The sequence below is a fragment of the Zootoca vivipara genome, chromosome 7 (genome assembly GCF_963506605.1).
Source record: "Zootoca vivipara chromosome 7, rZooViv1.1, whole genome shotgun sequence".
Taxonomy (NCBI): domain Eukaryota; kingdom Metazoa; phylum Chordata; class Lepidosauria; order Squamata; family Lacertidae; genus Zootoca; species Zootoca vivipara.
Genome location: NC_083282.1, coordinates 56,155,914 through 56,183,844, shown reverse-complemented (window position 1 = coordinate 56,183,844; position 27,931 = coordinate 56,155,914). Strand labels below are relative to the sequence as shown.

General features: G+C 46.8%; 1 protein-coding gene across 2 annotated transcripts in view; it reads right to left on the bottom strand.

The window, feature by feature from the left end:
* Positions 1-26,254, bottom strand: part of MFSD4A (major facilitator superfamily domain containing 4A) — a 49,407-nt gene extending 23,153 nt beyond the window's left edge. For both annotated transcript variants that reach the window (XM_035124300.2, XM_060277109.1), the window contains exons 1-3: positions 25,558-26,254; positions 8,081-8,279; positions 4,418-4,657 (exon numbers count right to left, since the gene is read on the bottom strand). In XM_035124300.2, the coding sequence (XP_034980191.1) occupies positions 4,418-4,657; positions 8,081-8,279; positions 25,558-25,790 (672 nt within the window). In that variant the 5' untranslated portion in view covers positions 25,791-26,254. The remainder of the gene's footprint in view (positions 1-4,417; positions 4,658-8,080; positions 8,280-25,557) is intronic.
* Between the last annotated feature and the right edge of the window lie 1,677 nt (positions 26,255-27,931).

Here is a 27,931-nt window from a genome sequence, read left to right as displayed (position 1 = left end):
AGAACCATGAGTGGAGGTAAGCTGGATGTGGTCAAAAATGAGATGACAAGAATAAATATCGACATCCTGGGCATCAGTGAACTAAAATGGAAGGGAATGGGCGAATTCAGTTCGGATGACTATCATATCTACTACTGTGGGCAAGAATTCTGTAGCAGAAATGGAGTGGCCCTCATAGTCAACAAAAGAGTGGCAAAAGCTGTAATGGGATGCAATCTCAAAAATGACAGAATGATCTCGATACGAATCCAAGGCAGACCTTTTAACATCACAGTAATCCAAGTTTATGCACCAACTACCGGTGCTGAAGAAAGTGAAATTGACCAATTCTATGAAGACCTACAACACCTTCTAGAAATGACACCAAAGAAGGATGTTCTTCTCATTACAGGGGACTGGAATGCTAAAGTAGGGAATCAAGAGATAAAAGGAACAACTGGCAAGTTTGGCCTTGGAGTTCAAAATGAAGCAGGGCAAAGGCTAATAGAGTTCTGTCAAGAGAACAAGCTGGTCATCACAAACACTCTATTCCAACAACACAAGAGACGACTCTACACATGGATATCACCAAATGGACAGCATCGAAATCAGATTGATTATATTCTCTGCAGCCAAAGATGGAGAAGCTCTATACAGTCAGCAAAAACAAGACCTGGAGCTGACTGTAACTCAGATCATCAGCTTCTTATAGCAAAATTCCAGCTTAAACTGAAGAAAGTAGGAAAAACCACTGGGCCAGTAAGATACAATCTGAATCAAATCCCTTATGAATACACAGTGGAAGTGAGGAACAGGTTTAAGGATTTAGATTTGGTGGACAGAGTGCCTGAAGAACTATGGATGGAGGCTCGTAACATTATACAGGAGGCAGCAATGAAAACCATCCCAAGGAAAAGGAAATGCAAGAAAGCAAAATGGCTGTCCAACGAGGCCTTACAAATAGCGGAGGAGAAGAGGCAAGCAAAATGCAAGGGAGATAGGGAAAGATACAGGAAACTGAATGCAGATTTCCAAAAAACAGCAAGGAGAGACAAGAGGGTCTTCTTAAATGAGCAATGCAAAGAAATAGAGGAAAACAATAGAATGGGGAAAACCAGAGATCTGTTCAAGAAAATTGGAGATATGAAAGGAACATTTCGTACAAAGATTACCATAATCAAGGACAAAAGTGGTAAGGACCTAACAGAAGCAGAAGACATCAAGAAGAGGTGGCAAGAATACACAGAGGAATTATACCAGAAAGATATGGAGGTCTCGTACACCTCAGGTAGTGTGGTTTAGTTCATAACTAACTGCAAAGCACAGGAAACAAGGCTAGAGAGAAGAGAGAGGGATAGATAAGAGAGAGCCTCTACTTACTTGACACTCAAAAACCAGCAAGAACCTTAATAACAGAGATGCTTTAAAAAAGCATTTCCATTCCCTTAAATATTCCCATTTGTCTCCCAAGTTTTTCCTACCTCTCATCATGAACCAAGCATAGTGAGTATTATCATCTTGGAAACCAAGAGACCTGTGTGACAGCTGTACCATGCATAATGCTCACAGTGGCGGCTGTACCATACAAAACAATGTTCAAGATGGAGGTGTTCCTACCACCCAGATTAGCCAGGCTGCACTAAGCACATTTGCTGAGACTCAATGATGCAGATCCACACCATTCATTTAAAGTACACCTAACATACATGTAAAGCACATGACTTGCCCCCAAAGATCCTGGGGACCATAGTTTGTTTAGGGTACTAGGATCTGTAGCTCTGTGATTCTTTGGGGGAAATCACATGTTTTTAACTTGCATTGGGTGTGCTTAAATGTATGGGGTGGCTCTGCCTGCAGTACCAAATTTGCCTGGAGAAGGGAACTTGTGAGAAACCTTCCACTTCTCCATTTGATTCCCAGACAAAAGCTTGCCACACTTATGGCTTGTGAGGAATCTCAGCGGGAGTTTGGTGAACAGGGCTGCAGTGCCCTCCCTAGAGCATTTCCCCCCAAAGGTTGCTGAACTACAGTACGTTTCCGAGCACAGTTCAAAGTGTTGGTACTGACCTTTAAAGCCCTAAACGGCCTCGATCCTATAGACCTGAAGGAGCGTCTCCACCCCCATCATTCAGCCCGGACACTGAGATCCAGCACCGAGGGCCTTCTGGCGGTTCCCTCATTGCGAGAAGTGAGGTTACAGGGAACCAGACAGAGGGCCTTCTCGGTAGTGGCACCCGCCCTGTGGAACGCCCTCCCAGCAGATGTCAAGGCAATAAGCAACTATTTTACTTTTAGAAGACAACTGAAGGCGGCCCTGTTTAGGGAAGTTTTTAATGTTTGATGCTGTACTGTTTTTAATAGTTGATTGGAAGCCACGCAGAGTGGCTGGGGAAAAGCAGCCAGATGGGCGGGGTATAAATAAATTATTATTATTATTATTATTACAGATCCCACCATTCCTGACCATGGGCCATGCTGGCTGGGATTGACAGAAGCTAGAGTTCAACACTGTCTGGAGGGTACAGCAGGATGGGGAAGGCTGCACTCAAGTTTCATGTCAACTGCTTTTGCACATGCATGTATGTGCAGATCACTCACACCCCAACAGAAACAGAACCATACTTCCAAAGCAACACAGACCCTTTTGATTCATGCTAACCAGCAGGAAGACTGGAAGTTACACACAGGCAATTCCAAAAGCAGGAAGAAAAGTGGAAAGGCAACAATGCCCCAGATTTCAGTATGTCCAAAGCCTTCTCTACGCTAAGGGAGGTGATTGCCTGTGTTTCTAATAATAAATAAATAAATAAATAAATAAATAAATAAATAAATAAATAATATAATTTATACCCCGCCCATCTGGCTGGGTTTCCCCAGCCACTCTGGGTGGCTTCCAACAGAAATATTAGAAATACAGTAATTTATTAAACATTAAAAGCTTCCCTAAACATGTGTCCTATGCCATGTGTACACAATAAAACCGTGCCATAGGTTTGTCATGCTTATTTTGTCCTAGAGACCTTCATTACAAGGGTCAACTTTCCCAGGAGGGTGATTTGCTGTGCCTGTCTGTGCCACCTGTCTAAATAAATTCCTCCTAGTGTTTTCCGGGCCAAGGTTATCACTGCCAGTGCTGCCACTCAAAAGTGGTTGATCAGTTCTTTGCTCTTTGGACCTCCATTAGTCACTGAAATGAAGTTAGAAATGCTAATGGGGGCAACGTAGCTGTGTGTTGCTTGGTAATAGGTGGATATTAGCCAGGTATTGACTATATTGTGTTTGTGGTTTTAAAAGTATTGATCTTAGTAAGCTTGTATTTCAGATGGCTGTAAACCACCTTGATATTTTTGAATGAAAGGTGGTATCAAAGTGGGTTTTAATGGATCATAATACAAAAAATATAAAATACTAGCTGGCCCTGCACGCGTTGCTGTGTGTTAGTCTGTGAAATGGAGGGTAATAGCCCCCCTTCAGATCCCCCTGAGCCTCAGAGTCCCCCTGAGTCGAGGCGAGACACTGTGGAGAGGGCAGGTTTCATCCCTGTGTCTCCCCCCCCCCGTTCTGACCCATTACGTATCCCTGCCCCCCCCTTACCTCCACTTGGCCTAGTCTGGAAAGCGGCCTAGTCTGTCTGATAATGGCCGCCTGTGTGGTTTAAGTTACTTGGTTGATGATGATGTCATTTGGTTTGTGGGTGTGGCTTAGATTTCTCAGGAAGGGAGGGGGTGTACTGTGGGAGGAATTCCACTTGAGGGCGCTGTTTGACTTGGTGGAAAAGCGGGTCAAATCCTGCCGAGGTGTGTGATTTGAGGTTTTTCATGTCCCCTACAACCCTCGGGGAGTGGCCTGGATCGCTGTGTCAAAATTTCAGGACGATTGGTCAAGCAGTTACGGAGAACATAGCGGCCGTCAATTTCAAGATTTTTACATTTTTATATATATATAGATTAAAGCCAAAGATTTGCAGAAGTATAATTTTTTTAAAGAAATAAACCTGGGGTGGACTCCCAAAATGGCCCAATGAGAACTAAACAAGCCAGGGATTTCTGACTGGCTGCATGGGGTGTGTGGGTAGATGTGGGAAAGGATAATGGAAAGAACGATGAATGACGGAACAGAGTGACTGAAATCCTGGACAGCAGCACCCCACGCTGCCACATTCTGTTGCAGTTACTAATTCTTTCAATACTATTTCACTTTAGTGAGAGAACAATGAAGGCAGGAAGACAGAAGAGCTGATTTGGTGCCAACATAAAACCAAGAACGGTTTTAGACGTGCAAAGTGGAATCAAGTTACTTTCCCTGGCACACTGCCTTATGCGGGCTCCTCTGATGAAGCCGGCCAAGAGACACATCCCCCCCCCCCTGGCACCACCAGTCAAACTACTTTAAGCGCTGGGCTGGAACGATCAGCCAGGAGGACGGTGTCACTACTTACGTTGATCAAAGCCATAATCCAAAAGGCGTAAGACACCCGCGTCACCACCAACCCTTTTGTTGGCAGGTCGTAGTGTGACAAGTTTCCAAGATGATGGGGGACGAGCGACTTCCGGATGTGAGGGAGGTTGCTGCTGCCAGTGGCCGTGCTGTTTGTCAGGATGCAGTTGGTGTCCGAGAGAAAAGGGTCGGCTATCAGAGGGCTCAGCAGGGCACCAAAGCCCACAAAGAAATGAAGGGCCTGCACAAAGGAATGAGAAAAGATCCTGATTATGTCCAGCAACAAGGCACACACAGCACCTCGGACAGCATGTTAGAACCCTTAACAGTTAGAACCCTTGAGTAAGAACCCTCAACTCAGAAGGTTCTGCTCTAGCACCCTCCTGGGACAAGCCTTCTCCCATCACTACTGGTGCATTATCTCAAAAAAACAAAACAAAAACAAACTCCCAACATGCAACTTTTAATGGCACACAAATCCTTCGTGGGTTAGAACGTGCTATTTCATTAGGTCTGCAAAGGATTTTATATGTGAGCCTCAGCAACTGAAGTGCTCTTGCTGCTGTGATACAAGTGACTGGCGTATTGTGTGTGTATCAGGTACAGAAATATGATGTGCTGCAAACAGTATGAACTAGGACTACAGCTAGCGCAATTAAGATGGCGTCACTGCTGCAATCGTATTGGGTGAGTGCGAAGGGAGACAGCTTTACACCACAGGGTTACTTCTTCCCATGCTTTTTTGTTGGGGGGGGGGACGCAGGGGTATGCATCCCCCTAAACATTTTGTGAATCTAACTTTGACCTCATTGAGGGGCAGTACTTCAATACGAGTAGGAAAATGAGAGTAGCCCTAAACATTTTTTAAGGAAAAAAAAGTGCTGCTTCTTCCACTTCCGAGTCCATGTCAAAGCATGGGACATGGGCTGTGCAGAGATGCCCCAAGACACACAAAATTGGCAATACTGGTACCTCTACTTACGAATAACTCTACTTACGAATGTTTCTACTTACGAATGGAGCTCTGTCCGCCATCTTGGATGCGGTTTAAATAGGATTTTTTCTACTTACGAATTTTTAGATAGGGTTGCTTCGACTTACGAATTTTTTCTCCCAATGCAGTCCTATGGGATTCGACTTACAAATTTTTTTGACTTACAAATGTGTGTTCGGAACACATTAAATTTGTAAGTAGAGGTACCACTGTACCTATCACAGACCAGCTTCTGTGCAGCTATTCATTGTTAGCACGAACTCTTCCAGAACAGAATTGGGTAGTTATATCTGAGTCTGCTTATTTAGAGTGAGATTATTAATGGTGCAAATAACTTCAGGAAGACGATGGTGATGCAAGTGCGGCTACACCACCATCTTCAGCGCACAGGACGTTGTGCATGTGTGAGGTAACTGGATGTGCTTACAGAGGGCATTCAGTCCCTGTGTTCTCAAAAGACATATGCGCTGGTGATCTTCACTGTCTATGTCACGGGTGTCAAACACAAGGCCCGGGGGCCTAATCCGGCCCGCCAGACCTCGTCATGTGGCCCGCGTAGCCGCCGCCGCCATTAGCTGCTGACAATAGTTCTGGAGCCTGCGATTGGCCGAGGGTCAAAACCGGGGGCGGGGCTGCAGGCGGAGGCCGGGGCGCTGGAGCCGCGCTGACGGCCTTGGCCAGGGAATTTCAATTTCGAATGAGGCTGAGGGAGGCGGTGGCACAGCAGCCAGACGGGGAAGTGAGATGCAGGAGGAGGAGGAGGAAGCCCGCCGAGGAGGTAGGAAAGCCCTACAGGCGCTGGAATTTTTTTTGGCGGGCTTTGCTGTTGTCTCCGAGAGTGAGTGAGGCGGCACTGGGGAGCCGCCGCCCGCCGCTTCCCTTCCTCTCCTCGGCTGCATCCGGGAGGTGGGTGAGCGAGTGGGCGAAAGGGACGCGGAGTGAGCCTGAGGGGGAAGTAGGTGAAGCGCAACAGCCGCTCTCTTGATGGAGCCGGGTTTCTCTTCCCTCTTCCCCCGTTTTCTCCTCATAGACACTCGGGAGGGTGCCTGGCTTTTGCTCTGCCCCCCACCCCCGAGCCGCCCTTTGGCTTCTCAGTTCCGGCAGAGCTGCTCCCCGGGGGGCGGCCGGGAGGGAGGCAACGACGACGGCACGGGTTCCTGCTCTTCCCGCTCTGCCGCCGCCTCCTCTCAGCCCCTCGTGATGTAGGGCTCCAGATGGAGTCGCCTCGCGGTTTGAGTAGGTGGGAGGGGAATTTTTTTTGGGGGGGGGAGGTTTTCAAGCCTCCTCTGCCTGCAGTCCCGGTAGGGAGAGGCGGCGGCGAAGACAACAACAGCGCGGGTGGGGGGAAGAGCAGCTCTGAGGCGAAGATGCATGTCCGCTGGGGCTGCCGCCGCCTTCCTCCTCATGAAATCCGCTGCCCTCCCTCAGCGCGAGGGGAAGGGACTCTGGCGCTGAGGAGGGAGGATGCAAAAGCAAAGCAGGGAGTTGGCGCTGCACCGCATGTTCCTGCCCCTCTCCAAAGCATGGGGTGGGTTGCAGCGTGTGGCATTCTGCCTAGCAGGGTTTGGGTGTGCCCAGGGCGGGAGAGGGAAGCCCTCTTTCCATCTGCAGGTTTTTAATCCCAGCAGTGGCTTTCTCCTTCCTGCCGAAGGTTTAGTTGAGCCCCCCCCCCCGGAAGCCGTCGATCCCCACCTTTTGTTCAAATTTCCCTCGTTTACATCCCCTCCCACACACGCGCCATGACGCAGGAATGTGATCCGCGTGGGGGCGGGAATGAGCTTACATTATTACAAAAAACAGTAATAATTGAATGCAGTGACAATAATTTATGATAATAAAGACACATAGTCCTACAGACACAACCGGCCCTTTGAGGGTGACCAAACTGCTGATGCGGCCCCCAATGAATTTGAGTTTGACACCCCTGGTCTATGTGAAAGATGGGCAGAGCATGGAGGCAGCACAGCTGCTAAGGAACAATCCAAGCAACTAAGGAACAGTGTGTTAGATTCCGATGCTAAATCGTACCTTCTTTTGGAAAGGGATGCCTAGAAACTAAGTGTTTCCAGTTTCACAATTAAATGTTAAGCTGAAAGCAGGAGAGGTTCTGTCCTGATGTGACTCAACAATTCTAGCTGTAAAATAGGGATAGCATTCAACCATTCAAAATGCAGTGTGTGTGGACAGAGAGGAACAAGGATTTGGGACACAAGAGAAGATCGAAGATCCACAAATGCATCTACCATTGGTGCCTGCAGATTGTTCTGGTCACTAGCCCTGAATTAGGGAGAGTCCTACCTTTCCGTCTAGTTTAAAGACAGGGTAGGGACTTTTCTTCTGGCTGCATTGATTCCAGAGCCACCCAAGAAAGCAGCAAGACTCGGCAGTTTTTTTCAAGTGCCTCTGGTGTTCAGCAAAACAGAAACATACTCCTCATCCTTCTCTCCTGCTAAAAAATGGCAGCGCTGCCAGGAGTTCCTCACTAATGGTCACATTCAGTGTGGCAAATCAGAGGAGATGGCCAACCCCTTCCTTGGTGGGAGGGGGCAAGGATACCAGGCCAGCCAAGATGCGTGGGTCCCTAACAAGGGCTCAAGATTGGGGGGGGGGACTCCAAGCATCTAGAGAGAGTTAAAAAGGAGGCCAACCGCGCCCTGTTACTTGTCTAACCTGCAGGAAGACAGCCGAGTCCTTCTGATAAATCTTCACCAGCTGCATATTGGAGAGGGTGTCGATGCAGCCCATGGCCAGGCCAGCCACGGCCATGACCACTGCAAGCACCACCACATTGTGACAGACTGGGATGATGGCAAAAACCACAGAGATTGCAAGTGATGACACAAAGAGGGCGCACAGAGACTGAGCCAACCTGGACCGAAAAGAGAGAGAGAAAAAAGCAGTTTCGTTATTTAAAATATAGACATCCCACCACCCAACTGTAGCCTTTGAGGCTTTGTGCATTAAAAGAAAAACTATATTGCACACACATCCTATATAATAATATGCAAGTGTCTCTGCGTCCAGTCCCTGTGTCCCTGTGTCCACGCTACTGCGCATGTGCCCCACGGACACAGGGATTGGACGCAGAGACACTTGCTCGCGCGCCCAGGACACTCTCATGGGAGCTGGCTCTCGCCGAGGCTCCCTGGCCGGGTCCCGCCGTGCCGAGCCTCACATGGCCGCTGCTACCCTCCTTCCCCGCCCACCCGAGTTAGCAGCCGCTGTGGTGGCAAGAGTTTGCGGCTCTTTCCCCCACACCTCCGCCTCTCTTTCCTCGGCCGGCTCCCTCAAGCGCCGGCGCTGCCATTGCGGCCACAGGGAGCTCCGGCACTGCCAAGCAGAAGCCCCGCCTCACGTGAGGGGAGCCTTTGCCTCAGAGGGGAAAGGTGGGAAGAAAAACCGCAAAGAAGGAAAGAGGGCTCCGCACGGTGGAGGAGGAGGAGGTGGAGAGGGTAAGGAAGTGCAGGGGTATCTTCCTCTCTCTCTCTCTCTCTCTCTCTCTCTCTCTCTCTCTCTCTCTCTCTCTCTCTCTCTCTCTCTGCGTCTCCCCTCACCTGCGGCCTGCCCTGTGGCTGGCGGCCCGCCCTGCTCCTCGCTGCACCCCGCCGGGCAGGTCTACTCGGGAGGAAGCGGGCTTCAGAAGACTGCCTCCCCTTCTCCTCCCAGACGCAGCAGCCGAGCGCAGAGAGGGAGGGAAGGTCGCGGCCCCGCCGCTCCTCTCACATGTTCTAGCGCCCGTTTACTGAACGGGCTGAATGACACTAGTATATTATAACAGGGCTAAACAGAAATGTAGAGTTTCCTGCAGATTAAAAACAGCAGCAGAGTTGAGCACTTAGACTTCTGGTACAACAAGATGTTTACATGGTACCTGAAAATAATCAGTGTAGGAATCAGAATAATGTATAAAGGAGATACAACTGAGGCACCACCACAGAGAAGGCCCCGTCTCTGGTTGCCACTACTTTACCTCCAAAAGTAAAGGTGGGTTTCCATTTTTTAAAAAAACCATCCAGGGGTGGGGAACCTGCAGTCCAGCAATACCCAGAGGGCCACAGCTCCCGTTATCCTGGACCCTTGGCCATTCTGGCTGGAGATGTTGGGAGCTGGAGTCCAACAACATCTGGAAGTCACCAGGTTTACCATCTCAAGCTTAAAAATATTGGTAATGCTAATATGGGACCAGACATACTGCCTCCTATTTCTACCAGTCTGCACAGCAGCAGCTGTATTTGGGACCAATCAAAGTTACTAAACTTTCATGAGCACTTCCTCATATAGTGCATTATTGTAGTCCAGGCATCCCCAAACTGCGGCGCTCCAGATGTTTTGGCCTACAACTCCCATGATCCCTAGCTAACAGGACCAGTGGTCGGGGAAGATGGGAATTGTAGTCCAAAACATCTGGAGGGCCGAAGTTTGGGGATGCCTGCTGTAGGCAAACCCGAATGCTAACAGAACATGAGTCACAGCTATAAACCAATCAACGTTGTCTAGAGGTGCTTTACGCTACGAATGACACGTGAGTGTCTGCAGGGCTGGAACTTATAGTACAAAGTTTGATTCTTTAGGGCAGCCTTGGCACTTGACACCTTCCAGCGGTCTTAGACTATACCTGCCATCGACAGATGTGCTGGCCGGAGCAAATGGGATCTGTGGTCCAAAAGCGCTGGAGGGCTGATGAAGGCTGCTTTGGGGGCAGTGCAACCCAGCCTAGAACAAGCTGTATCCTAAGTCTTTGGCCAACTGTATCACCAGCTAATAGAATGACCCAGTTTACTGGCACCCCATTGAGCCCATTACTGATTTCAGCCACCTTTTCAACACATCTATCACCCCACCTGGATTTGATATAAAAAAAGAAACAGAGCTGTCCATTCCCACTATACTGGTGACACCTAACTCCCAATCCTCAAATAACCTCCCTCAGAGTTTTTCAAATACCCACACTATGGGCTCTGCCCTTAGACTAGATGAACCATGTTCAAATCTCACATGAATATTTTAGCTTGGCCTTAAAGCTCAGCTGGGGTATCCTTTGGGCAAATCAGTATTTCTGCCTAACCTACTGGAAGGACAGCCATGTATATTTATTTACCTAAACTTCTTCAAGGAAGAGGGGGATAAAATCTTTAAAAATAAAAATAAAAAACAACTTCAAGTAAAATGCCTTTAGGTGAAATAAAGGAAGCCTTGTTGTGTTCTGTGGTTTTGTGTTACAGAGGTGAGACGATAATCTAGCTAACCTCATAAAAGGCTATAATCAGTTAGCAAAATGCAGAAAAACCAGGAAGGACAGCTAAAGGAGGCATCAATAAAACTGGATAGCAGCTGATGGAGTGGGTGCATTTTGCCTGTACCACTTGTAGAATCTAGTGATTCAAGACATGCAATTAATTCTGCACAGAGAGAACCAAGCCAAACCATCCTTTTTTTAAAAAAAAGAAAAAGATTGAATTTGACTGCAATCCCACTTGCCTAGGAGCAAGACCCACTGAATTCAGTATGATTTGCTTCTATGTAGATGAGGTTAGAATTGCAGCCAATGTCAAGAAAAGAGGGGGCCAAGGCGGACTTGTTAATGAGCTAATGTAATAGCAGCTTTCAACAGGAAAAATGAAATAAAAAATTCCTTCAGTAGCACCTTAAAGACCAACTAAGTTTTTATTTTGGTATGAGCTTTCGTGTGCATGCACACTTCGTCAGATACACTTGAAACAGAAGCAACCAGACCCTTATATATATTCAGAGGGTGGGGTGTGTGATGGGAATGGGTGATAGGCTGTAAGAGTGGTAAACCTGTTGATGGCTGTTAACGACTGCTGATTACTGCAATAGGTCCTGCGGGGAAAAAACAAGGGCTGAGGCTAAAGAAAGCTTGATCATGCATAATGAGATAAGAATCCTATGTCTTTATTCATCCCAGGTGGCTCCGTGGTTTTAAGCTTGGTAATGATTTCCAATTCATAAGGGTCTGGTTGCTTCTGTTTCAAGTGTATCTGACGAAGTGTGCATGCACACGAAAGCTCATACCAAAATAAAAACTTAGTTGGTCTTTAAGGTGCTACTGAAGGAATTTTTTATTTTGCTTCGACTCAGACCAACACGGCTACCTACCTGTAACAGGGGGGGGGGAAAGTTATCCCATATTTGCTACAGTAATCCTGCAATTCATGCACATTTAATTGTGCTTTCAGCTTTACATACTTGGCAAAATAAATAATTAAGGGGTGGAAATTCAGGGAAAATACTTTTGTAATCCCACCCTCTATTGAACCCAATGTGTTTTCACTATACACGATATTGGCTTTATGTGTGACCCCTAAAACGTAACCCCCATGTAAGTTGCCTGCTTCCAAAATAGGCTCTATTAAAGAAATTGGCCTCACATTCTGAATTATACAATTGTCACTTGAATAAAGAAAAAGGCCTAAATATACTCAGGCTGCCACATACACTTCAGGAAGAACTGCATTTAGAATAGAGGGGAGGGCAGAGCCTGCCTCTGGATCTGCCCAGCAGCCCTGCATCAGGCATGAATGCTTGCAGGGAAAGACTACTTGTGTAGATCTCTATTCACTTGGGCTTTCCAGTGCTGGCTTTTATCCTGAAGGCAGTGCTGCAACCTTCCTAACGAGTAGGGATGGTGGAGAAAATAACAATTTTATAAAACTGTATCATTTTAAAGATTCCTTTTTCTTTGGAGCCTGTGGTCTAGCTAAATTGGAAAGGCTTGTGCCTAACTTTGACTGTACAGAACTGACTAAATGCTTTCTGGTAGAGTACTGTTACGTGATGCCTGTTCAATCTGGAATGCTGAAAGAATAGAGTGATGGAATGCATGGAACACTGTATGCATTAAAAGAAAATCGGCTAGGTGTGGCAATTGTGCTTCATCTTGCATTGTTTTGGAGACGGATGAAAGAGGATGCTGGGAAACATTTAATGAACAAGAAAAACACTCAAAGTCTTAATTAAGAAAGACATGGAAAAATGATTACAGTATATGTATTCACAAGATACTATGAAGAGAGCTGATCTGAACAAAGGCATATCTAGGGCCCGTTGCTCCCTTGGCAAGGAGCTGCCTTGGCAAATCCCCATCACTTTTCCCCATAGCCACCAGCTGAGAAAGCCCCACACAAGAGCTACATGCAGGGAGAGAGGCAGGCAGGCAGGCAGGCAGGGCCTAGTTAGGTCCCCAGGAAGGGGGGACTTCGAGGGCTGTGCACACACACAAAATGTTCAGAGGGATTCGGCTCCACCCTCTGGCTCCTCATGATATCACACACGTGACGTCAGGATGTCCTGTGACATCACAAGCATGATGTCAAGACGTCACGTTGGGCCCCCTCAAGCATCCGGAGAAGATGGCACCTTTGCCTATAAATATAACAATGAATAAATCACAATGAAGGAACGAGCAATGCTGAAAACAACCCAGACTGGTGCTTCCAGGTCAAGCAGAACACCTCACATGACAGCCAAGGAGCTGATCAGCTCACTGCTAAAGAGGAAGCTGCGGAAGACTGAAAACAGGCAGGCAATAAGATACCAGGCAGCAAAAGGCTGGGAGAAGCAAAAATTAGTTTGGAGTCAGGGAGCAGAAGCAGCCATGTATAAATCTCCCTTAGACAGGAAGAGTGATGTCTTCATTCTCGGTGGTTTCTAGGGCACACTGCTGCTTTGAACAGGGTCATGCATCTGTCAGGTCAACGTTTGGCTTCTGCTAGACCTGGGAAGGAGCAGGAAGTGAGAGGCAGCAGATGGGAGGAATTCTGCTCAGCATCCCTCTGGCGCAACTGAGCCAGGCATCACTCACACTTTAAAGCCTACCTTTGTAATGTTAAGGACGAGGAACTTTAAAAGAGCAATGGAAGGTAAAATTCTTAGCAGTTCTTTTTAGCAGCAGTTCTGTAAGTGCCCTATGTGAGCTCAGAATTACTTGGGACAAAAGCTAATGCTTAAGGGTTGCATAAGCTTGGGCCTCAGCGACCACCTGAACCCTCCGAGATCATTTGCAGGAGCATCTCTGGCTGTGCCCATCCCCTCTGTCCTGTGTTGGTGAGGCTCATTGATATGAATGTGAAAAAGAGCCTCCAGCATTGCTGACCCAGTCTTATGGAACGCTCTTCTGATAGAGATTCACTAGGCATCTTTTAATATTAAATTTTAGGTGTCTGTTGAAAACTTTACACTGCCAGGGCTTATGCGGACAAGCCTCTTTTTCGCAGCTAGATGGTGATCTGCAATTCTGGTTGTTTTCACATGGGGTTGTGAGTATGCATTTATTCATTTATTCGAGGTATTTCTATACCGCTTCTCAGGTTGACATAAAAAAGTGGTCTACATAAGCTTATTGCAGAAATAAACACCACTCATTTTTTTTAAAAGTTACAATAAAATGGAAAAGAAACTGTTTAGGAGAAAGTGTGACTGCTTCTTTCTGTGTCCCTCAAGGCAGAAGCCCCTGTGGTGGCAGCTAGGGAAGGCAGGGGCCAGCTACAATGGGTGGTGGGTGGCAGCAATGCCTCAAGCATGTGAACCTGTGTGTTGGTCGTCAGGTGTAGGGAGCACATCTGTGTAGCTGCAGATGCATTTTTGGAGAATGGTTGGGTGGGTTTGTTTTTTACTAGGCTTCCCTTGAGCACAGGTCAAATTTCAAAGGGGCAAGAATTCACACATATCTATATTCCTATAAAGAGAGAGAGGATTGCTAGGGGGCAGGAAGAATATATATGTTTTTGTGGTGACACACACACACACACACACACACACACACACACACACACACACGGTGTGGAGTACCATCACATTTTCCCCTGCTGCCTGCAGTTGCCATTTTGTGCCAGAACCCATGCCACTTTAATCAAGATGGGTAATAGCACCTCATCTTAAAAAAATAAAAGCTCTCTCTCTCTGTGTGTATGAAATTTCAGTATAAAAGTATTCTTACAAATAAAGAAATAAGGGCTACAGCTCCCATACTGGATAGAAAAAGCAATTCATACTTAAATGCCAGTTCGCCCATGCAGTTATGGTCACATTTTGTGCCTGCAAGCGCATACAAGGACTGCACGCTAGGTCCAATGCAGCTAGCAAATTGCAACCGCTCTTTCTCCAATTGCTGGGATCAGGATACCAGAGGGAGCAATCTTTCCACTTTCTCCCACTGAAGTCAGTCAAACCGTGGTCCCCATGCCTTTGGAATGCCCTGACACCTGGAGGCCAGCAGACCTTCTCAAAAGCTCAGAAGGGACACCTGATGTTCTTGGCCTTCCCCAGGAAGACCAATTGAGCCACGAATTGATTTTAGTTGCATTTCGTTACCGAATGTCATTTGATATTGAATGTTTGTGTTTCTGGATGATTTTATTGTCTATGGTTGCCTTTATTAATGCACTGTGGTATGTTCCCATCCTGTAAACTGTATTTAAGCATTTTACACAAATAAATAAATAAATATTGGGCCTAATCATGAATTTGATGCAAGTGATGAATCAGTAAACTGGACCAGCTCACTCACAGTACTTGAGGTGAACCTAGTAAAAAAACACACACAAAAAAACACCAAAAAACCCAACCCACTCTGAAATAGCAAATGTCCTCAAGACTTGTCCAATGCAAGAGATTTCCTACATAGGAAAGACTTGCTGTGTTTGCAGCTACATCGATGTACTCCACACATGCAACAGCTCACCCACTGGTTCACATGCAATTTCTTACAAAGGAGGGCATCATGTAAGCAGCCTAAGTTGGTGCTTAATGTAGAAACACACAGCCACACGAACAGAATTTAGGATTGCCAGACGAAAAACAACTGCCAAATGCTAATGCTGCCTCAGCAACAGGTCCAGAACTTCAGAATGACACCTCTGGGAGACAAAACAGCACACCAGGGGATAAAGATGCAGGTGCAAGCAACAGATACGCTGGAGATGGGAACTGCGCCAAGACTGGAACTCAATGCGTGCTCTGTAGAATTAACAAGAACAGCTTCCCCCTCTATCTTCGCCTGGCTTAAGAGCACACAGAGCAGTTAAGCAATCAATCATCGCTTGTGGGCAGCAGCATAAAGATCTCTGCTACTTAAGAGAGTGTGTGTGGCGATGGTGGCAATTGGGGAGTAAAGACCAAGATTCGTTCCCTAATCTATAACAGAGATTATGAAAAAGCTTTGTTATGCACTGCCAGCAACCATCGCAATAGCCTGCTTTATGCTCCACTGCATCGATCCCCTGGGCCTGGCCATGAGGAGGATGGAGGAACTGCTTGCCTCCTAATATCGTATCTGGAATTTAATTGCCTGCTTGTCTTAAGAGCATACTACAAGACACCACCTGAATTGGAGAGCCACAAATTCTTTTGAGATTTTTAGGATTCTCTGGGACGGATGCTAAGTATCGATCAGGGCCCATTGGAGGCACCAGGAACACAAAACAGTCCTCTCTATACCACTTCCTTGCAGTGCTGGCCCACCCACAAGGCAAGGTGAGGCAACTGCCTTGGGCAGCAGGGTCAATAGGGGCAGCAGACAGCTCAGAGGCTGCAGCTAGTGCAAAACAGTATCTGGAATAATGACTGACACTCCTAGCACACTGCTTCTGATATAATTGTATTGGCTGCCTATCCACTTTAATATCTTATCTTTGATCTAATACCTGAAATACTACCGTACTTCCTCCTTTATACACTAGCTCAGGAGTTAAGATCCACAAGAGACACAATGCTGGCAACTCCTGTGCCCTTGGAGGTCTGCAAGGTGGAAGCATGTGAGGGGGCCTTTTTTGTGGTGGCCCCAGATTTTGGAACAGCACCATTCACTGTGGAGCATCAGGGCAGCAGTGTTTAGAGACTATTCTAACTTGATGATGAAGACATAGTGGCTCTTGGTGGCTGCTCAGTGGTTTAGCATCAAAGCCTGGGCATCTGCATCAACACAGTGTCACCACACAATAAAACTGCTCTGAGTTAAAGAAGGGCATGTTTTCCCACTTACATTCCCCGCTATAAGTTGGAATCCAGGTCCAAGAGAGAATAGTATAGGCTCCTTCACACATACCACTAAATAAACTTATTGCACGTTCCTGTGTCTGTGCTGCAAGTATAAAAACTCTGTTCACTATTATGTCCATTCCTCCCCTTAGAACTCTTGCTTCCCACTAGCACTGCAAGAGGGGGTTGAAAGTGCTTTTATAAAAGCCATTAAGGCTAGCAAAAGGTCTCTAGAGGATACAATCAAAGTAAAGCTTTCTAAATGGAATTTCGAACACTCAAACCATGTTACTGAGCCTCCATGTTCAAAGGCAGTGTACCTTGAACACCAGGTGCATCGTATACAAATAGGGAGGGCTGTTGCACCAGTGTCCTCCTTGTAGGGTCTTCACAGGCATCCAGCACCTCTGGCAACAAAGTATTAAACTACTGGTAGGTGGATCTTTGGTCCTATCAAACAAGATTCTTCTGATACTCCCATGTTTCTCTCTGTGTCTCATGTTTTTATAAATATACATTCTGGACAAACTTGCCTTGAAAATGCAACAGAAACTTCTGCTTTCAAAAATGGATCAAAATGCAATCAAAAAACCCTGCTTTTAAAATTCAGGGGTGGGGAAAGAACTAAATCAAGTGCGTGCAGTCATTCGAAAGCATGCCGAATGTTTCCAACATCTCTTCTTCTCAGATTGTGCTAATGGAGGCTTTTTCAATGGGAAAAAGAATGAGCCTCAAAAAGTCTAATGTGCAAACTGGGAAAGCACTTTAAGAAAACCCAGGTAGGATGGAAGGCAGATGTGCAGGAGCAGTGAGAAAATATATGTGTGTGTATGTTTTTGTGTGCTTGAAAAACACAGAGGAAATAGCAGGCAGAACAGCAGCAGGCTCCCTTCTATTTGCAGGGGGGGGGGGAAAGAGATGCTATATGCACAAAAACAGGACTAGTGTTCAGAGCTATTTTGTCCTTTGCAGCATCCCAAATCAGGACATATTGGAAGAGTCCATATTAAGCTCTCTTAGAAACCTGGCTCAGGGAATATTGCAAAACAGAGCTCTTTAATGCATCTTGCCAACTTTCAGTAAAAGCACAGAGCCACTTAAAAGGCAGCAGCCAATAGCGACGTACAGGCTGGCCAGCCCTTCCTTGTGTGATTAAAGAAGTTCAGATCACCACACACTTCCCCCATCATCTCAACAACAGGGCATTAAGAGCTGACAATATAGAAAGCAACGTCCCTTAACACTTACTAACATATGGGAGGAAATATTGCCATGGGGTGGATGCAGTACAAATCTATGCATGCCTTCAGTCCTAAAATGCATCGTGTTGGGGTGGAGCTGGAGCTATTAACTGGTCAGTTTCTTCCAACATGAGATGCTTTGCTTTTAGCAACATCCTGTTGATCACCACAAGAGGGGCGTGTAGTGAGACAGACAAGAGCAGCAGAATATCATTGCCAGGTCTTGTGAGTTGTGATAGCATCTTGAGTCTTATTGCATTGGCTTGTGTTTCCCCACCCCCAACGAGCCAATCCAGCTTCAAAGAGACTTGGGAGTTGGACTTCTAAAAATAATTAAATAAACTTTTGTGATGATCTAAACCTGAACTGCAAGCCAACATTTCCCTGAGTTTGGGTTGTTGTCACTTTGGCATGCTTGGGGTCTGCAGCTGCAAAGGCCAAAAATGCAGTGTCTTCCAGCAGTACACTTGAAGCAAGGGGCGATTGCAATTCTCTCTCCAAATATACTGTAGTAAGAATAGGATTCACCACAGCCCAATGTGCTAGCTTGCTCACTTACTGCTCACTTTAGATGATGGATGGACTGATAATTTTTGAGACACAGCAGGCCGTTATGTGTATTAGCATAAGCTAACTGATTACAAGGCTCACAAATTAGATCTCCCTAGTAGGGGGACCAAGACGAACAGAAGTCTCTCACCTACACTACATTTATTGCAGAAGAAGAAGAAGAAAAGTTCCAGTAACAAAGATTCACACTGTTTTGGGGTCTAAAAAGACCCATCATGGTTTGGCTGTGTTTCTATACATAGACATTAAAGCTTCTTCAAAGGGCCGTTACTGAGATGAAGCAGAGAGTAAGATCTAAATGAATGGGTTCAAATTTCAAGAAAGAGAATTTTGATTTAACATGAGAAGAATCTGCTAACAGTTCAACTTAACAGTGAGACTAGTGTTAGAAACTGAGATATGAAAGCTAGGAGCTGAATGGCACCTTAATCCTAGGTTACGGGTGAAACAACAGAATGTCAAGGCACTTTTTTAAATAACAAGAATACAAAGCTGAAAATGAATGAACGGCAGCTAAAATATGATGTTCATTTTTCAGGTGGTCTGGTCCTTCCCCTGCCCACCCCCCTAATATTCTTAAGAGGGTCTCTTCTTCAGTCTTCAGAGAGTAGCTGGAATTGGGGAGGCAGAAACAGGCCCTTCTTTCCTTCCAGCAGTGGCAGTTTTAATCTGAAATCTTAGGCGCAGTACTGCGCCCCAGAGCTTAAAAGCTGCTCATGCTAATGAAACTCTCTGTCACAAAATGCACCTAGAACAATGGGAGTTTCGAACACTGAGTGAAACAGACTGCCGTGAAAGGGGAAAGGATTCTCCTTTGTTAGAGATTATGTGGAGTGGGGTGGTTTTTTAAGTGACTAATAGTTTTTATTAGTGGAAGTGAAAGCTGGACCATAAAGAAGGCTGATCGCCGAAGAATTGATGCTTTTGAATTATGGTGCTGGAGGAGACTCTTGAGCAGGCATCCCCAAACTGCGGCCCTCCCGATGTTTTGGCCTACAACTCCCATGATCCCTAGCTAACAGGACCAGTGGTCGGGGAAGATGGGAATTGTATTCCAAAACAACTGGAGGGCCGAAGTTTGGGCATACCTGCTCTTGAGAGTTCCATGGACTGCAAGAAGATCAAACCTATCCATTCTTAAAGAAATCAGCCCTGAGTGCTCACTGGAAGGACAGATCCTGAAGCTGAGGCTCCAATACTTTGGCCACCTCATGAGAAGAGAAGAATCCTTGGAAAAGACCCTGATGTTGGGAAAGATTGAGGGCACTAGGAGAAGGGGACAACAGAGGACGAGATGGTTGGACAGTGTTCTCAAAGCTACTAAAATGAGTCTGACTAAACTGCGGGAGGCAGTGGAAGACAGGAGTGTCTGGCGTGCTCTGGTCCATGGGGTCACGAAGAGTCGGACATGACTCAATGACTAAACAACAACAATAGTTTTATTAGTATGGGACACAGCTTATTTGTTTTAAGCTTATTGATTTTGTGTTTGATCATTTACATAACTGAGCTACATTTTAAAGCTCCTTTAAACAAGTATTAGAAGAATGGAATTTACATTATGAAATAAATAAGCACCAATTCATATATGCCCATGCTGAGAGCTGGCACTGTTACATGGGATGGGCAGAAAAGCTCCCTAGAATGATTTTTGTAGAATGGCAAGTAATTAGCTGCCTTCTGTCTTGTAAGTTTTGCATGAACTCCTGAGAATCAGTAAATTGGATAAAAATTAGTCAATGGCACCAGTCTAAAATATGTGTTCTAATTAGTTCTACTGTGCAGACAGGCTGGATAATTCCAGCTTAAGATCAAGAAAGCACATCACAGAATAGGAAATAATGACCACAGCCTGATTACAACCAAAGAATCAATTTGTGCTACAGCTTTTAAACGTTGGGGAACTAGCTTCCCCCTCGCAATAGGATCTGTTGTGAATATGTAGATTTAAAACATGGATGGTGAATGTCTGTGGTCCTCCATCTTGTCAGATCCTGACTCCCATGGTCAAGGATGAGGAGAGCTGTTGTCCAGGAGAAGCTGGAAGGCTACACGTTCCCATATCCCTGATTTTGAAACCTTAATGTTTTTGCTCAACTAGTAACTTGAGTCCATAGATAAGTTTGCCTACTGAGTGCTTACTTCCTATATCAAACTGCTCATCCACAAAATCCATGTGAAGATAGCACACACACAAAAACATAGTTCTCTGTGTGTATGGTAAGGAGCTGTGTCACAGTACATCTGTATGAAGCCACACACACATACACTTGTTCTAGCTGCCAAACTGCACACAGGAGGTGGTGAATTACTAACTGCATCATAGAAATACTTTCTGCTTAGAAGAAATGTTGCTGATGAAGCCAGCTTCTGAACACATAGTATCTTGGGCAGTAACTGGGGTCGAAGGAAATTAAGGAGTCGTGCACTTTCCAGATGCTCTGTAGAGACAGGCCTCTGCTCAATGTTTTCTCAGTGACCTCAGATGGAAGGAGCATGCCTACGACCCACCGTCAGCGCATCACCAGCTCTCATGAGGGTGCCTGAGGAGTTCAAAGGTATGCTGCTCACCAGGTCACCAGATCCACAGAAGACATTAAGTATCTATTAGAGCAGAAGCCCACGTATCTGGCATGACTGCATCAAAAAAGAACAGTGCAGGCAGCACAATCGAGCATTTAGTTGGCAGAAGCAAGGGGTTTTCTGCACTAAATTTCCAACAACTTTCTGACAGCAAGAGCTGTTCGACAGCTTTCTGCCTCTGTTTCCAAACAGTGTCCTGGACTACTACACCCCAACGTTGTAGCAGGTCAGTATGTATGTACTGTATTATAGCAGCCAACGTCAACCTGGCGTTGATGTTTTGGACAGAAACTCCCATAAACATCGTCAGGTTTCTACCAAGCTATTATACAGGATAAAGCAAACCTGGGCATATCTACAGTTAAAAGGGCTGGAGTTGTATTTCTAATGTGCTGTGCAAACAACGTAAAATTATATAGGCTAGTAAGCCATGATAGCTGAGTAACCCAGTACATAATTGTAGGGCTGAAAAATAATAATCGGTGTCATTAATTTTAATCAGAACTGTTCCCTGTTGAATTGTGCTCTCTATCTATAACCCTGTTCTGATTACTCTACCTGCTTCCCTGATTGGAGCAATGTGTTTTCAAAGGGATCTTTAAAACTTGAATCAGTAAGGAAACAGCTCTTTAAATATAATGTAAATATACTATTTATAACAGGCATCCCCAAACTTCGTCCCTCCAATGTTTTGGACTACAATTCCCATCTTCCCCGACCACTGGTCCTGTTAGCTAGGGATCATGGGAGTTGTAGGCCAAAACATCTGGAGGGCCACAGTTTGGGGATGCCTAATTTATAAGCAAGATAAGGGTTTTCTGCTTGATTCGTGGGTTTTTTTTTTAACATTTATAGTCTGCCTCTCATCCAATGTGCTCAAGGTGACACAGATGCTCACAGCTCTGTGATGTAGGTTAGGCTGAGAGTGAGTGACTGGCCCAAAGTCCCTCAGTGAGTTTCATGCCTTGCTTAATAATCAGCTGACTGGTTTAATCAACTATAACTCCAATCTTTAAAATGCTCAAGATTAGATCCAGGATAAGTAAGTTGCACTTGGGTCCCTTTAGAATCTATGCAAAACTAAGCATGAATTCGTTCCCACTGAAATAAATGAGAACTAAATCAGGATTAATTTTACATATTCCAAAGGGATCTAAATGCTAATAACTTTACAGCAAAATCCTTTGCGTGTTTACAAAGAAGTAAAATCCATTGTGTCCCCTGGGGCTTGTCTAGGGCAGCAGACTTTAGCCTGGGTTCAACTCTCAAATTTATAATCCCGAGAAAGCCAATATATTTGCAGACCAGTTAAACAGTAGTTTGAAGATGTTCATAACTTAAATGCCTCAAAAGTAGCACTTAAATATTAGCATGAAGTTCCAGTCCTAAAACAAATCCAAGCAAGATTGGTGCTCGACAGCAGCTAAGGAGTTTCAGCAAAGGAAGATTAGAGTGTGTGTGTGTGTGTGTGTGTGTGTGAGAGAGAGAGAGAGAGAGAGAGAGAGAGAGAGGGAGGGAGAGAGAGAGAGAGAGAGAAAGGAGTCACCACTCACAAGCTGTTTGTTTTAAAGTGATCTCTATGCGAGAGACACTAATTCCTCATTGATGGTATCATTGATGAATTGTCAAGGATAACACTGTTCTTTCCAGCAACGCTGTGTGACAATGGAATATTTACTGTGCCTGTTTTATCCTACGTCAACCTTTAAGTGCTTGTTTGACACTGGATGTTGCTTGCCAACTTTCTGGAGAATGGGAGGCCAGCTTGAGATTTGACATCAAGGTTATTAAAACAGGTCCTTTACAAGAGAACCACTGGGTTACAGAAAAACACATTGAGAAATCCCCGAGCACATTTCTGTAGCCTGATGATTCCTTGTCAATGTACAGCAACGTTCTGTTTCCTCAGTGACATACCGGTATGTTTTTGCATGATCATGCCATATGCCCCCCCGTTTCCCAAATTCTGAAACTAGCTCCATGTGGGAAGAGACCTCAGATATCCATGCTGACATCACAGGAACAGCAAGCAGATCTGAGAGTCTGCCTGCGTAGGCTCTGCTACAGAGCCAGGGTCCCACAGAGCAAAAATCCTGCAGCCATGGTGATTTCGGGGGAGTCACTCAAGTGACTCAGGGCTCCAGAAGTTATATAAAGCCCATTCTGCATGGCTTCTGTGTCAAACTTGTCTAAATTATTTTTGGATCAATCAAGAAGCACCCAGATTACTTTGATCTTATTTAGATGAGCACTTTGAATGCTTTTGAAGATATGCCCTTAAATAATTCAAGAGAGGAAATAAACACAGGCAAAAAAGAAAGACAGAAAGGAAAGGTTTCTCAGATGCCAATGGAACAGAGACACTGGTGATGGGCTTAGGCCAATGAAGAAAGAAAGATGGGAGGGTAGCAGGAGAGGAGCAAAGAAGAGTATTGAGCTAAATGTGAATTGGGAATAAATCACAATAGATGAACAAATTCCAAAATGTTGGTCATGACATTGCTACCAACACTAGTCCACTTTTGTTTTACTGCCTCTGCTACCTTTAAACAACCTGATGGTGGAACGCTTGCCAGGAAAACCTCCAACTTTTCAATTTGGAATAGCAGGTATTACCTGCCAATTTACTCCTACAACAAGGATGGAATGTGTTGCCATTATGAGCTATCAAATCTTGAAAAGTACTCAGAATACAACCCCCCTTTGATCAATATAGGAACTCTCCAAAGTCCATCCTTTCTACTTCTTATGACTAAACTGTTACTCATTCAAATGGGTGTCCACAATAAGCTATTTAACTTCTGATACAAATATTAGACACAGGAGACACAACAGTAAAGAGTATTGTAAGCTTTGTATTTTTTAAAAGAGGGCTTTCTTGGTTTCACAAGACCACGTGTTTAGTTCATAAGGTCCCTTCTGTGAAGGTCTGAAGTAGCAAACGCTCTAGTTAAGACAGAGGGAGAGATGCATTCACACATACACAACCAGAGATGTTAAAACCAAGTTCAGTCAAGGCTGCCTCCTGGAATCATATGCTCACACACATTTTGGATGAGAAAGCTACCAGCTCTTCCAAAAATACCCAACCAGGAAACCTCTGACCCTCGTGCAATTCAGCAGATGCCTGGCACAGTCCCAGGCTAGTAGTTACAGTAAAATTCCTTTAAAATCTGAAACATTGTACAAGACCTGCCACATTGCTTATCCCAATGCCTGCTGTATAAAGAATTTAGAAGCAAAGACATGGATGCAGTGGTGTAGCATGGGACAGACGGACAGAGGGGCAGTGGCCCTGGTTGTAAAGTTTGGAGAGAGGCGCAAACAGGTTTCCCCATGACAGGCTCCCTCATCGAGGCCACGTAGCTGAGCTCCTGCCACCTTTCGGAGACATGGGAAGGCAAACTGTGTCCAGGCCTTCAAGGCTAGGATGCACACCTCCACCCCAGCTGCCCAGTCCACCGGGGGGGGGGGTGTGTGCAACACCTGCCCTGCCCCAGGTGCTGGCAACCTACACTACACCACTGCTTGGATGATGAACACCACTGAACAGGATCTGTCTGCAAGAACCTGGACTTGCTAGCCAGAAGCAAAAGAGCAACATAATGGGGGAAAATAGCCTCCGTTGTACAGTATTGACAATCACAAGGAGGTCTTGGGGGAAGCTTAAGTGGTTAATTGTTCCTAGGGCAACTGAATTTTCACTTCTTCTGCAATTGTACTGCAAATATGCCTCATTCTTACTTTCTTTTCGAAAGTGGTCTACACATGTACACAGATAAGCATGTACTGCTGGAGCTGCAAGATTTTGACCTGTCAGGCTGCTACTACAGGCACAGAAGCATGTCTGGCAAAAAATAAACTTGGCCACTCTGCCTCTAGAACTGGTTAGAGGTGTCATGGCATTGAGTAAACATCACTGAACTAGTGCTGTTGACCAGCAAAGCTCTGCATGACCACCATCCCACAATATCTCCCATTTTTTCTGTCCCATTGCCATGCACACACTCAAAATCAACCCAGACACAGTGCATCTTAGCTTACCATCCATTCACAAGGTCTGAGCAGCAGCCACAGTTTGGCTTTCTGCATGGCTGCCCAACAACAGCAGGACTCCCTGGAGACGTCAATCAAATTCCCCAAGCCACAGTGATAAATGTGTAGCAACCATCAAGAGACCTTCAGGTGCCCACGTTATAAACAGGCATCAGGTCACTTTCACAGACTACATTTCCCCCCAGGCTGCTTCAGGCTCGATCTTTTCGCTTCCTATGCACATCCACAAACCCTGCTGAGTTCATTCACCCAAGCGCTGGTAGAAACACAGCTTTGCATCCCGGGTCTACGAGGAGCTGGGCATTGCTCCCACTGGGTTCAGGCGCACCTAACTTTGCCTAGGACCCCTAAGTAAGAAGGGTTAGAGACCCAAGAGGCAGACTGGAGCATCACAGAGGATGATGGGAATAGATCACTGTAAGGACAGGGGGCTGATTTGCAGGGCAAAGCCTAGCACAGACCACGTTGCAAAGTAGACCTCACTGGACGATTGGAAAGGGGGACGAGGTGAGAAATGGGGCGGGGGGGGGACACAGTTTCTCAGGGGCATCAGGACCCTTCTCGTTCCAGAAGGAAAGCGGGCGGGGTGGTGGAGTAGGTAGGCAGGCAGGCGACGCTAATGGCCGGAGAGCGAAACGCCCGCAACAGGGAGAGGAGAGAGAAGGAGATTCGGGGTGGGGGGTGGGGGTCGGGTCGCCTTACGTCCTCTTGAAAATGCCTCCCAAGCAGCTGCCGAGCAGCAGGCAGAACTGTTGCGAGAAGAAGACCCAGGTGATCTGCGAGAGGGAGCTCTGGGTCTGGCAGCGCAGGTCCAGCAGGGTGGGCCCCAGGAAGGCGATGCAGAGGCCGAAGCTGAAGAAGACGCTCCAGTAGGTCAGCGTGGGCTGCAGGTTCCTCTTGAAGAGCGTCGTCACCCGCGCATCCCACCACAACATCCTCGGCTCCCCCGGCCCACCAGGAAGCAGCGTCCGCGGCAGCTCGCTCTCCCTTGACTGCCTGCCTGCTTGCCCTCGAGAGCAAGTCCCTGGGCTAAGACCGCCGGGCAGGCGCGCGCGCGAGAAACCGGAGCAGGCGAGTGGCGCCCCCTAGCCGTGCGCCTCTTTTTTGCCCGTCTGCAATCCGCGGCCGAGAGGGAGAGCCGGGTCTTCACTCCTGCCCGGGCCAACGCGCGTCTGCCGTCGTCGTCCCCGGTCTTCGCGCCGGAATCCCCTCGGATTGCAACACCTGCCCGCCGGATCTGCCGCGTCCCGCCCTGGGCGAGCCCGTAGTCGATCACATGCGAGGAGCCTCCGCCTCCGCCCCCGCCTCCGCTCGCCCCACGCCTCCGCCCGCTCCGGGGATCCGGCGCTCGCCTCCTTCCACGGGCGCTGCAGCCTTGCCCGCGTCCCGCTCGCCGGGCTTGCAGGCAGCAGCAGCAGCGGGCGGAGTGCCGCGCGCGCGGGGCGGGGACTGGCTCCGCCCCTTCGGCCCGGGGAGCCGCGCACAGGCGCTAGTAACGCCCGCCTCCCTTCGCCGCGCCTCCCGGGCCAGCAGAGTGGCGAGGGTCTCCAGCTGCGCTCGCTTTGGCGCACGAGCCGGGTGGGGAGAGGTCGTCGTCGTGCCTTCTCGGCTCGATCCGTTCCTGAGCTGCGCGCTCCGGTTCTCCGCCCGGCCAGCTCCCAGTCGAAGCCCCGGCGGGGTCAGCTTTGCAAAAGGGGCGCCGCGAGCTTTGCAGCGCTAGCAAAACCTTCCAGCCGAGGAAGCAGCTCAAAGTGGTTTCCCTGCAACCGAAAACACCTGCGCGGCTTCACATCGCCAGGTGTGATCATTGCACACGCGTCTCCATCACTTCGGAAACGCGGCACGCCTGCTAAAGAGCTGGCGTGGCCGAGCGCAGCTACCTGCCTTTATCTCGTTTGCACGCAGTTGAAAATACCCGCAGTAATTACACGCGACGATAATTTGTAGTACACGGGACCGAAGTAAATCGTAACGTCTGAAACAACTCTGACTTGTGCTGCGCTGGTTTCTTTTCCCTCCTTTATTTCTCTCTCTCTCTCCCCCCCCACCCGTAAGTGAGACTCGGAGGTGACAGTCTCATCCACACCATCATCATTCCCTTGTTGAAGTCAGCGCTACCGACACAAGTAGCTTGTTTGCCATTCGCTTCACGGGGAGACTCAAGTTGACCACGTGGGTAAAGGTCGTGGAAATGTCTCTTGAAATGCACGTAGAAGCTTAGGAGAGGAGATGGTTGTGGAGACCAGGGCAGCAAAATTGTTATATTTCCTCTCCTCTCACCCAGGCAAACAGGGGTGCCAACTTGAATAAAATATTGGGGAGGGGCCTGGTAAGCCACGCCCCACATAATCAATCACATTACATTGTGCAGGCACACTATTTAAATGGCAATGCCTATCAAGTATGGGCGGGCTGGCCCCCTTAAATATTTTATTGGGGGGTGAAGACCCCTAGGCCCCAAGGAGCTGGCTCCTAAACTCACAATTCTGAGAATACAGAGGTTTCCCCCAAGTCTGCTGCAGACCCTCCAAGTGTCCCTATTTCCCAAGGACAGTCCTGGATTTACAGAAGCCGTCTGGATTTCTGATTTGATCCTGGAATGTCCCACTTTTCCTTAGGACTTCCCTATTTTCATCAGAGAAATGTCAGAGGGTATGGAGTTATGTGACCCCTGAGCCAAGGAGATAAGTAACTACTGTATACAAATTCAGAAAACATCTGAAGGCAGCTCTGTATAGGGAAGTTTATTTAATGTTTTATGTTTTATTATGTTGGACTGGAGTGGCCCTTGTGGACTGGAGCAACCCAGTCAGATGAGTGGGGTATACATAATAAAATTATTGCTATTATTATTATTATTATTATTATTATTATAGAAATGTTGGAGAAATGTCGGAGGGTATGCTGCTGTGTACATAACAAACCCAAAGGGGCAGCACATTGATACTTGCACTCACTAAGTCTAGTTTGGCCCTAAGCCGGCAAAAGCTACACTTAGTCAAAGACCAGTCTGTCATCTGAGTTCAGTTGAACCCTTTCATGCTTGGGGATTCTGACTTCCCTTGATCGTGGGCCT